Genomic DNA, 12,228 nt, shown 5'->3' with positions numbered 1-12,228 from the left:
TGAAGACAACAGGTCTAATGTTATTGAACTGCCACATGAAAATAAAATCAAATGTTCTTTGAGTCAGTGCTTCAAGGTCAGTCTTGGATCAGAAAGCTACATGTAATTAATTGAGGCTTAAATTTTAAGACCCACTTCAAAAATAAGTTAGTTCCTTTAAAGAAAAAAGAAAAAGACCCACAGACAAAACCATCACCTTGTTGCTCAATAAAACCTTTTGTTATTACCTAGAAGAAACTACAATGAATGTCTAAATGCCACAGGATTACTTTTCTCTTTCACTAACATTTTTAAAATGTCACCATGATGTACAAAATTTCTAAAGAACACATTATGGTTGAATAAGTTTGAATCTAACCCAAGGTCATAAGATTTCCGTAACTGCAGTGATTACAAGAGCCTGCTAAATGAGGACTTCTGCTCCTCAAAGGGTGGTTAGTACTCTGTCCATTTTTCTTTTAGCTAACATTTTGGGAATTTTCTATGTACTATTCTAAACGCTTTACGTTTGTAAGATTCATTATTTCTCACGACAACCCTATGAAACAGGAACTACTATTACCCCATTCTGCAGATTAGCAAACTGAGGTGAGAAACTGCCAACAAATTAATGACCTAAATATATGATAAACAGCAGGCATACCTCTGAAATCTCAGAAGTTGTCCAATAAATGCATTCTTGTCCAAATTAGAATTATTAACTTCCAAGTCTAATGATTTCTCATATTTAGACGTTAAAACTACTTCTAAAATATTCCATAGACCTTCCCCACAATCAAGTTTTTCAAGAGCCATAACCTCGCAACAAAAGTTCCTCCATTCATAAGCTCTGAAAAACATACCACTGTACAGTAGAAGCCACCATAACTTGGTAACATAAGACACTGGGGTAGCAAGACTGGCGCCTACGTTATAAATGCAAACTCCCAAGTGTCACAGACCACCCCAGTGTTTGATGTTCTGTATCCATTCACTATGCATTTAATTATTGTTGATGCTCTCATTCAACAACTACTTTTCAGTGTGAACTACTAACAAGACACTATAAATAACTACCTCGCCATGGAGGTCCCCCTTGCCACGTGGGGCTATGGTCCATGTCATTGAAGGCAGTACGATTTTAGGGTGGCTCCAGTTTCAAATCTCATGAGCAACTTCTGTGTCATAACTCTACTTAGATTCCCAAAGGTACAAATGCAATAACTCCAATAATTCAAAATGAGGGAGAAAATACCACATTTCATGAATTGTAACTGAAACTTCATTTTTCCTAAAGAAAACTGTACGGTTTCTAACATCAAAGGTGAATAAGTTCTAGAATACTGTTTTTCAATTTAAGGGTGCAGTCGAGGGTGACCTAGCCAATAATGTAATTTACTTAGAAGGGGAAATCATTCTGTTCTGACTGCCCTCCTAACCCTCCAAGACTTACCAATTATCGCAAAATAAGATCGCAACGCACAAAAATTTCATTTTAATTACAGGGTCAAGGAAGGCGTAGAGCCAAAAACACGGGAGCAGGGCTGTCCTGCACATCGCCAGGGCAGGACTTTTTCTAAATCCTCCAACACCTTGTGCAAAGCAGGATTTGCCTCTCGGCTGCACTACTATGCAGAGGAATCGATTCCAAAAGGCTACAGGAAGCAGGCACAGAAATGCAGTTCATACAGAGAAAACCAAACAGCTTTGGTCTGTAACGGTGCTGTGAGGTCCTTGCTAAGAAAGAAAACACTAAATCTAAACTTGGATCCCTTCAATATGCATGAAAGCTGGGGGAGGCTGCAGAGAGGAGTGAACCCTGAGAGTGTGCAAGCTGCTGGGCGAGGGGAGACAGGGACATCAGAGCAGAGGCTGGGGTGGGACATCACATTCTTACAGTAACAAAATATGAAGCAACAGACAGTAATGAGCCATTCCTTTTGGATTATTAATACTAATACTAATAAAAAGAGGAAAACGAGAAAGAGCCTGGAACACAGACAATATGCCTGGAAGCTGCACGGGAAATATGGAATTAAACAGTACCCTGTCTGCAGAGCTTTGATGGAGGAAGGGCAGGAGGGAAATTCCGGAACGAGGAAAGACAGGACCAAGCGCGCAGGGGGTCTGGCGGTAACGGTCCAGCCATAAGGTAGCACAGATGTAATGAGAAATGAGGCTGAAGCAAAAGCACAGCACGGTGTATAAGCAGATTAGGAGAGAGTCCGGATTCTACTCTGATGCAGTGAGAAGCATAGAATGTGAGACACGTGATTGGACCTAAGACCTGAGAATGCCGCACTGCCAATGATATGCAAATGCCTGGGCGGGAGCAATGAAACCTGGAGGCAGGAAAAGGGAGCCGTGAAGTCTACACCAGCCTGGGCTAGAACCAGGCAAATCTATCATTCATTGTAACTAGTAATTGTTGGGCAAACATTGTTGAATTGAATTTGGGTTCTACCGTTCTCAGGCATAAAGGCCCAAGACCTGGCTCCTACATTTCAAGCTTTTGCTCTCACGGTGGCTGCGCACCAACCTGCCCAGAGCGCTGAACTGACTCTGCGCCTGGCCGCCCAGGACCTCTGCTCAACAGGAAGAACAGGAAAGTTCTTCTACCCTCCCTACTTCCATCTCTTCATATTGTCCTCAACACCTCCCTCCGTCTGTAATGAATCAGAGTCCTGTGAATTTTACCTCCCTGAATAGTTCCCGGATTTCTCCATTTCTGTCTCTGCTGCTACCACCCTCTTGAAGCCACCATCAACATTCATCTGAATGACTGCAAGAGTCTCCCCACAGCCACTCGCCTTCCTTTACAGTCTGTTCTCTGTTCTCTCACTGCAGCAGCCCCCCCCTTTTTTTAAAAGATGAATCTCATCGGTTACACCCTTACTTAAAATTTCTACTGCCCTCAAGGTAAATTGCAAACTCTTGACCGTAGCCGCCAGCGTCTGTCTCCTGCCTACCTGTCAGACCTGGTCTCCAGCATCCTATGTTCTAGTAACACCAACTTTCTTTCAGTTTCCTAATGTGCCACACTCTGTCCCCACTTTGGACCTTTGAATCTGCCGCCCCTCCCTGTGAACTACTTTTACTCTAAATACCCTTACCTTGACTTTCGAAATCCACAGCGACTCGGCTTAAACATCACTTTCTGACACCAGCAGTGCACCCCCACAATGACTTCAATATTTGTACTCCTCCTCTACAGCACTGATCAAATATTGTATTGAAATAATTATATATTTAATGGGATAAATACCTGTGTGCTTCCTGTCTCCCCAAATGTAACTCCTCGGTCTTGTACCACCAGGGCGCAGCACTGTAGCACATAGTAGGTGCTTGATAAAGTCTAGTTCACATGCTATCAACTCTAAAAAGTCTTTCCCCAAGCCCCTCATTTGGAATCACTCCCTCTCTTTCCTTTACACCCAAAGTACCTCCTCCCTTCGCGAAAACACATTTCCCCGCATACCTCACCTTACAGGGAAACGTGCCCATGTTCCCCTGACCTAGACAATAAGCTACGTGAAGCTAATGACTGCTACCTGGTTCATTCTTGATGAGACAAGTAAAGAGTTAACAGGAGCAGGCTTGTGAGCTGGCAGGAGAGAGCTTAAACATTAACCCGCTTGGCTCTGACTCCCCTGGCCAGCACAGCACCTGCAGGCTGACAAGCACCTTACATCCATCACAGGTGGAAACAAAATAGTTCCCAACCGCAACGGCAACCCCCTACAAACTAACAATCACCCACCGTAGATGGGAACAGAACAGTTCCCAATCGCAACAGCAACCTCCCGCAGCTGACATCCATCATAGACGGGAACAGGACAATTCCCAGAAGAAGACAATTGTAACAACAGACCCCTGCAAGCTGACAAACACTCTACATCCTGCTTAGAAAAATATAAAACCCCAGCACTCCTCCTCACTGGGGCAGCTGTCCCTATCTTCCCTTTGCCAGACTCTCTCTCTTTAACTTTCAATAAATCTTTGCTTACTCTTGTAGAGTCCTGTAAATTCTTTTTACATCCTGCGGATGACCAGGGGTTAATTCTAAGCCAAGACAATTCTTTCCCCCGTGACAATTTGTTCATAGTCAAAGAACGCAACAAATGGGAACTAGTGAAAAATTATAGCCCATCAGCCACTGCGGTCAAAGCAAGGAGAGTGAGAATTACCTGTTTCTGGTTGAGCTGCCTTTTCTTTCTTAGCACCACTGCCGCTGGGGTGGGATCGCTTCCGGATCATGGACATGAGCGATCTTTGGGAGAGAAGAAGACATCGACGGGAGATTACCAGAAGCCTCGTGATCCAAGAAAGAACGCGTATAGATTCTACGTGCTCAGTAAAATCCAACTGTTCTTTAGATGCATGAATGTATAACTCGAATTTAAGGAGAATTTCCACTTTTAATAAATTGGTAACCTTTTCATCACTTTAAGGTGGAGAAACGTATCTCATCCCTTCCTGGGTGGAACAAACGAATTACTGGAATATGGGAACCACTGTACTTACTAATATGATGCACGGACATTTATTTACAAAGTAAAACAGATACAGAAAACAATTCAATGTCCATATGTAAAACTCGGAAATAGCCATCTAGGCAATACCTCTGAGGGAGAGGGAAGGATGAGAAAATTAGGGAATATTTTTGGTAAATATCTATCTGTGAAATATTCAGAAAACATATGAATCTGCGTGACACAGACCAGATAGTTAACGGATAAAACAGATTTAGACCACTATCTACCTGGTCCATATTTTTTAAATCTGTATAAAATCCAAATTATGGTAAATTTGACCACATTATAATTTTAAAACCTCCATATGTTAAAAGACACCATAAAGAATATAAAGAAACTATAAGTCAATGAGCAAAAGCAGATACCCCAACAGAAAAATGAACAAAGCCCTTAAAACGCCATAAGAGACAATGTCCAAATTTCCCATACACATACCCAAAAGGTATTTGACTTCATTAGTTACCAGGAAAACACAAATGAAACCTTCACTGAGATATTACTACACACTCATCAAATAGGCAAGACATTTTAAGTCTGATACTATCAAGTATTGGTAGGTTTGTGGAACAACAGGAGTTCTCAAACTGAAGAAGGTGTATAAATTAACAGTACCACTTTAGAAAACCATTTAGTATTACCCAGTGGAGCTGAAGATACACATCGCCTGTGAGCCAATGATTCCACTTCTGCATATCTTACAGAAATAAAAGCACCCGGACACACGTACAAGAATGTTCATGTAGAATTTCCACGATGTCCCTGAACTGGTAATAACTCAATGTCTGTCAGTGCCACGATGGATAAACATTTTGGGACATTCATAAAATGGATTCTCAAGGAATACGAATAAACTTTAGCTACACAAAATAACATGAATCTTACAAAATAACATAGAGTGAAAAAACAAGACACAAATGAATACAGAATTCCAACTATAGATTTTAAAAAGCATAAATATATATATATATATATATATATATATATATATATATATATATATATACACACACACACACTCATAGACACACACATACACACCTATACTTTAGGGATATGTGTGTGTGTCTGTGTGTGTGTGTCCTTATAGTTTAGATATAGATGTAGGTAAGAAAAACAAAAACAAAGTTTTCTTTAAAAAAAGGATAAAAGTCTGAGGCACCGTATTGTTCTATTTCTTGATTTAGATTATATGTGATTAGATTGATTTAGATTATACAGTGATTATATGGATGCTTATTATTTTTAAACGATACATAAATTTGCATACATTTCTACATGTTATCAGTCACCCAAAAAAAGTTTATAAACAAAGAACCAAAAATTCTTGAATTCTTTCAACTACATTATAAATGTCCTCAGTGTGGTAAACTGCATTTCACAAAATACAGTCCTGAGAAGACAAGTTGGGACGCCAGCCATGGAGGACAGGAAAAGCATCATGTTGCCTCTAGGAAAAGGGGCAACTGGATCCACAGTAACTCTGAGGTCAGAACAACCCAATGTCTTAATCACTATAATTTTCAGTTGTTTTTTTTGTTTGTTTGTTTGTTTTACTTCTCACTTCTACCTTTGGTTATATTATTAATCCCTCTGTATGTGCCTTTCCTTAAGTTTCCCAAATACACTGAAAAATCTCCCAGAAGCGCAGTAGAAAGGCTGCACCTCATCCCACTCTACCCTGCAAAGTTTCCAGGACTCACCCAACTGGGCAACAATCCATCATGCGTTTCTGACTTCATTTAATTTGTCTCCTTTGGGCTTATAAGAGCCCAAAATGGAATTAGACTATTTTTGCAAAAGTTAGAAATTCTAATTTACACAGAACTTTAAAATAAGCACATTCTAGTCGAGAAATCAGGAAGAATGAAATAATGCAAAGTTTATTCGCTCTTTTTTTTTCTCTATTCCGTCAACTGAAGGCAGGCCTCGTCAATGTGTGTCGGCTGACACTCCATAGCAGGGTGGCGCTAGGGAGGGAGCTCACAGAGCAGAGGCTCTCCTTTCTCGCTCACATCACACTACAATGACCCCTCCTCTGGTCCTGAGGGGAGACTGTGAGAGTGTGCCTTGGTGTACATCAAGATTACAAAGCAGTTAGTTATTTGTACTACTTGAATATTCATATATATTTACATAAATGAAGTAAGAATATATGGTCATCACTGCAAACCTCCTAAGTAGATGAGAGCAAGTGCTACTTTAAATGTTCTGAATAAAAGTATTAGTTGGAGATTGATATAAATAACCAGAGTGATTCTCACAGGACACATGAGAACACCAGGTGAGACATCTGGGACCAATAATCCAAACTGCTGTCTAAAATCACCCCATTCCACAGCCACTTCAATTGAATGTAAGCCTCAAGTAAGTGTCCCCCAAAGACAGAACAATTCAATGGAGAACATTCACCTTGAAACTCTTAAAGTGTTCTTCATGCCTCCTGTGATGCTTAATTTTATGAGTCAACTTGACTAGGTCACAGGGTACTCAGATACATGGTCAAACATGACTCTCGGTGTTTCTGAGAGGGTTTTGGGTGAGATTAACATTTAAATTAGTAATCTGAATAAAGCAGATTGCCCTCCCTAAAGTGGGTGGGCCTCATCCAATTAGTTGAAAGCTGGAACAGAACAAAAGAGTGACCCTCCCCCAAGTAAGAGAGAACTCACCCTGCCTGACTGCCTTGAAATTAGGACATCTGTTTTTTCCTGCTTTCAGAGTCAAACTGAAACACTGCCTCTTCCCGGATCTCGGTCCTGCTGACCTTTGGGCTGAAACTACTCCATCAGCTCTCCTGAGTCTCCAGTTTGCTGACTCACCCTGCAGAGCTGGGACTTGTCAATGTCCATAATCATGGGAACCAGTTCCTTAGAAGAAATCTGTTTATGTATACGTCTATGATGTATATGTATGAATGTACACATACACTCATGTGTATGTATATGTGTGTGTGTGTGTGTACACCCCCAAACACCCTATTGGTTCTATTTCTCCAGAGAACTCTAATACACTAAAACAACCTACCCTTCCTCCATGAGCCACACTTGCTCAGGACCTGTCCTAATTTCACCACCACAGGTATGAAATGACCAAAGTATGTCTTCTTCCTCCCTTCCCTCTCTCCCACCTGTCCTCTAGGTCAAATGAGCAGGAAGAGGAGGGAAAAGCAATAAAGCCACTTTAAAAAGCCACAGGCCTTCATCTTTTTTCCCCCCACTTTAATTTCTATCCGTGATATACATCAGGGTAAAACAAATGGCTCAGGAACAAAGATGGAAAACCTTGATTAGTGGGTTGAAACTCCCCTGAAAGTCAATACATATGCAAATACATTTCTTTGACAAGAATGTACTCCTTACCAAGGAAAAACAATCTCTTTCTACTGAGAAATTATGTCTTATACTTTTTAAATTCATCTTAAAATAAAAATCATGTATTCAATGGAAATTTCTTTAAAGGACCTTATAAAAGAATTCATGCTTTAGATACATAGTCTGAATCCTACATTCATTCTTCAATGTAATATAAAGTGCTCTTTGAAAAAATACTCTATTTAGGCTATACTTTACTTTTAATACTAAGGGCTCTCAAGATTTCTGAGACTAAAAATTAAAGGCCAACAGCAAGACTATAATCACTTTTTAATAGTTCTCCCTCCTCATAGGCAGAAGTGACCTTTCTTATCAGCTCAAAAACTCCAGACCTCAGAGAAAGATCAAAGTGATGAATTTTCCATTTTAAATGTCAAATTCACATTATCTCCTACAGATTTAGCAACCCAGGAGAGAAAGAATTTAAAATACTTGAAATTCTTTCAATTGACTCTTGGATCGATCACGTGTAAAAATTATTTTGCTTTAACCACTTCAATGGCTTAAAGTAGATTATGTCATATCCTACTCAGTAAGGAAAACTAATGAGGACGTTTTGAAAAGGCAAAGTCCCATTTTTATAGTCGTGTGGGAGGAACATGCTACACATTCTATTCAGATGGATCGGCAAAGGTAGGGAGTTTGAATAAATGGCCTCTCTGTGTGAAAGGATTAAATAAATCACGAGTTAATGAAAGGTGAAAATCTAGCAAAATTTTAAATTCCATTTGTTCAAGAATAAATTATACAGAAGCAGCTAACATCATGACAAGATGAGGTACGCTGTTACCACAGCAAGTGGATTATCTTACGTAATTCTGCATGGTGGAATGAAGAAGCACAAAGAAGGCAAAATCTGACGCAGTCTCCTAGGGTGTATTGTGCTTAATTCTGGCGCTCAACCCCATCAAGTCACCATAGGCTTCAGAAACAGTGAATTCTTTCCTGCATATATGACTTCCTGTCACAAGAATTTAAAAATAATGCTGTCTTCTTAAGGAAGGTTCCTCTCTCAGCATCATTAAAGGTTTAAATATGAGGTTAAGGATAAAAAAATAATTAGTACTTTTAGTTTAATTACTAGTTTATAACAGTTAGTACTGTTCAGTTTTCGTATAGGTTGGTGCTTTCAATTTTTCAAATACCTGAACAAACCAGAGCTTTTCAAATTCACATTTGTGAGAGAAGAAAAGATGAAAACATTCTGGAAAATCTCAAAATTCCTTGGTCTTCCGGTTAAAGGAAACCCTAATGTCTCTGGATGAAATTTTACAACTGAAGTATCAAAAACAAATTTTTAAGTGTCTAGCTCCTGGGTTGGAAATGTCCACAAGGAATCAGCCATCAACAACAGAAGAACACTTGTAAGCCTCAAGAATGCCTTTGCCAAGTGTCTTTTTAGGCCCTTTCCACTACAAGGAAATACATGGGTCTTCAGGAAATCCTCAGACACGCCAGTCGGTATCTTTCATACTTTTCACCATCCCTCTAATGATGCAATCTAAGCCAGTATTAAAAAAAAAAAAAAAAAAAAAAAAGCACTAACACACTTTCGGTTGTCTGACAAGGAAGGACACCACACGCAGCGCGGCCCTCCTGGTGGCGCTTACCGGATAGGGTTGGGAGGCGGCGGCGGCAGGGGTGGTGGTGGTGGTGGCGGTGGGGGTACTGAGTTCTCGGACTGGTTAACCCGTTTCTGGAGTTCATCAACTGCACAAAAAGATCACACGTTCAGGAAAGAGCTGAAACAAGTAACTTAACACACGCAAAGGAATAAACATAAGCTCTTTCCAAGTCCCCTTCTTTTTACCAAGGCAAAGGCAAAGTGAGAAATTTCCGTATGAAACTACAGAACTTTTGAAACTTGTCATCGTCCAGCCTACTATCACGAATGCAGCACAGGCCTTACATACGTTACAAGAAAACGTTACCATCTTTTTGCTGTCGTATATACAACTATGGAAAAGAAAAAAACCAAGACAATGGCTTGGATGGGTGGGAAGTAAGGATTGAGGAGGTTGAAGAAATATTTGTTAACAATGGGATATATGACTCAAACACTAAGAAATTGTTAATACTTGACTTTTAAAGTGTTATAGACCAAGAATTAATTTTAAAGATGACATTTAGTACTGAATTTTAATAGCATACTTTCCTCCTCCACTTAATTTCATTCAAAAACGGCAAATCCTACTGTTCTTGATGTTAACCAGACTCAGACTCTCCAATATCTGTAACTCAGAAACTGTTTTTTCTTGTGAAGAACATTCTGAAATATAATTTAGTCCTTCGATTCATTGAAATCTTTAATGAAACAATTATTTACTACACATCAACAACGTGAAAGGGCCTGTGCTTGGTGCTGTTCCAGACAGTTCCTTACTTCAAGGAGCACAATTTAAATGTATCTCACAGACGGAAATAGCACACATATGGGCTCTAATGGGCCTAGGTCTGAATATTGTATGCACTCAGGAGGAGCTCACTCTCTCTCCACAGCCATTCCACTTTCCATGACTGCCTGTACCTGTCAATGGTCTGTCCATCTGTTTTTATTCTCAGTATTTAAATAAGCTGTGTGGGCTAAGCTCTCTGACACGGAGAATTCTCTAGTTATTCCATATGCATATGACTATCCCCAAAGGGAGTCTGAGTTCCTCAAGGACAAAACGCACGGTTTCTTTTCTTCTATGTTTCTTATAGTACCCTAGGGTATGGCTGGATACACACACGGCAGAAACTAAATAAAACGTTCAAAATCAAATCTCAAGTATCTCTAGCATCTGCCCCCTCCATTTGTAACAAAGATAGGTGGCTTTCACTACAGGCTGCCCTGATATTCACTAAAAAGAATGGAATACTTCTTAATTTTAGATCAATTTTTAAAAAATAAAGTGTAATTAATTTTCATCGTGGATTAGAAAGCATTGAATATTTTTTAAAGGAAGAAAGCCAACTTGGTTCTTCTGTACAAATTTCAAAATTCTAGTATAAAATTAACCAGAAATATCTGAAGTGAATATTGAGGCTGTTATAAAGAGAATGACCTGCCTCCTTAAATTACCTACCTTCCAACAAAAACTTATTACTTATCCCTGTGTAGTAGTAATCTAACTCACACATTCCTGTTAAGCTTTCTAGAACTGAATGAATAAATCCTTTGATTTAAGTATCCCCTGGTGTTTTAAAAGTTTTCCATTTAATATGTATATTGTTGCCCATTTTATTTTAGGTGTGATATTGTAAGAATTATTTCATGTGTATAATTAGATGCCAAAGATAAAGGTAGCATAAATCTAAAAAGCTTAATTCCTTTTTTAATGCGCACCCTAAAATGAACAAAATAAGCACTTAACAAACACTCATCACTGAAACCCTGAGAAATGCTGAAATTTTGGTCTTGCCATATTAATAGTATTTTTGTCTCTTACTTCTATATGTGATGTTCATAAAGTCTCTGACTCCAAAAGAGAAGTCTAAATATTTACTAATCGTTTGATTATACCGGCCATTATAGTGAACTAGAATAGGCAGAAATGAAAGAATTCAAAAACAAATCCTGGTATTTTTCTACAGGCTGCATTCAGTAAACGTGCTGGACTAACTATATGCCAGGTTTTGTACTGGGAATGGGAGATGCACAGATTAATAATGAGACATAGTAGCCTACTCAGTGCTTTTACCGGAATGCTTTAAATTTCTGGCTTTCTCCTCTGAATTCTGGTATTTCAATTCCAATTCTTTCTTATCTTCTTCTAGAAGTTCCAGTTGCTGTTTGAGATTGTGTATCTCTTTGTGGAGTGTTTCATTTTCCAGTTGCTCTTTCAATTCTTTGACCTATAAGTTATAAACAGACTTTATGGGGTGATATAGTTTTTCTTGTGTGAGAAGGAAAATAAAGGGAAAAAAATAAAGGTTTCCCTTTTACTTTGTACTTCATAACAAAGAGATTCCATATCCATCTTAAAAACTATGAAAATTCTGGGATACAGATAATACTTCAAATTATTATCAGCTATCTGATTCAATATAAATTTACTGGAGACTTATGTCCCTGATAATTTCATTGTTAAATGTGAGTCAAAAAAGTAAAATCAATCATACCTAAAAAATTCATTTAAAACAGATGAATACTTTCATACCCACTTTCAAGAGAAAAGTTCGGGTAGTATTAAGAAGACTCCTGGGGGTACAATTTGGTAACAAGTACTAAAAAGCTTTAAAAAGAAAAGAAGGAAAGGCTCTTTAATTCGGTAATACTACTTTTAGAATTTGTTTTAAAGAAATAGTAAGAGGGGGTCAGCCCGGTGGCTCAGGCGGTTGGAGCTCCATGCTCCTAACTC

General features: G+C 39.0%; 1 protein-coding gene across 5 annotated transcripts in view; it reads right to left on the bottom strand.

Annotated features, from left to right (window-relative positions):
- The window catches only part of SHTN1 (shootin 1), a 98,845-nt gene that overhangs the window by 35,863 nt on the left and 50,754 nt on the right, over positions 1–12,228 (bottom strand). For all 5 annotated transcript variants that reach the window (XM_081074995.1, XM_081074999.1, XM_081074996.1 and 2 more), the window contains exons 10-12: positions 11,569–11,722; positions 9,496–9,595; positions 4,167–4,249 (exon numbers count right to left, since the gene is read on the bottom strand). In XM_081074995.1, coding sequence (XP_080931121.1) covers positions 4,167–4,249; positions 9,496–9,595; positions 11,569–11,722 — 337 coding nt within the window. The remainder of the gene's footprint in view (positions 1–4,166; positions 4,250–9,495; positions 9,596–11,568; positions 11,723–12,228) is intronic.

The sequence above is a fragment of the Rhinolophus hipposideros genome, assembly GCF_964194185.1.
Source record: "Rhinolophus hipposideros genome assembly, chromosome: 15".
NCBI classification, from domain to species: domain Eukaryota; kingdom Metazoa; phylum Chordata; class Mammalia; order Chiroptera; family Rhinolophidae; genus Rhinolophus; species Rhinolophus hipposideros.
Note: the sequence above shows the minus strand (reverse complement) of the source record. Positions and strands in the feature narration are given on the sequence as shown.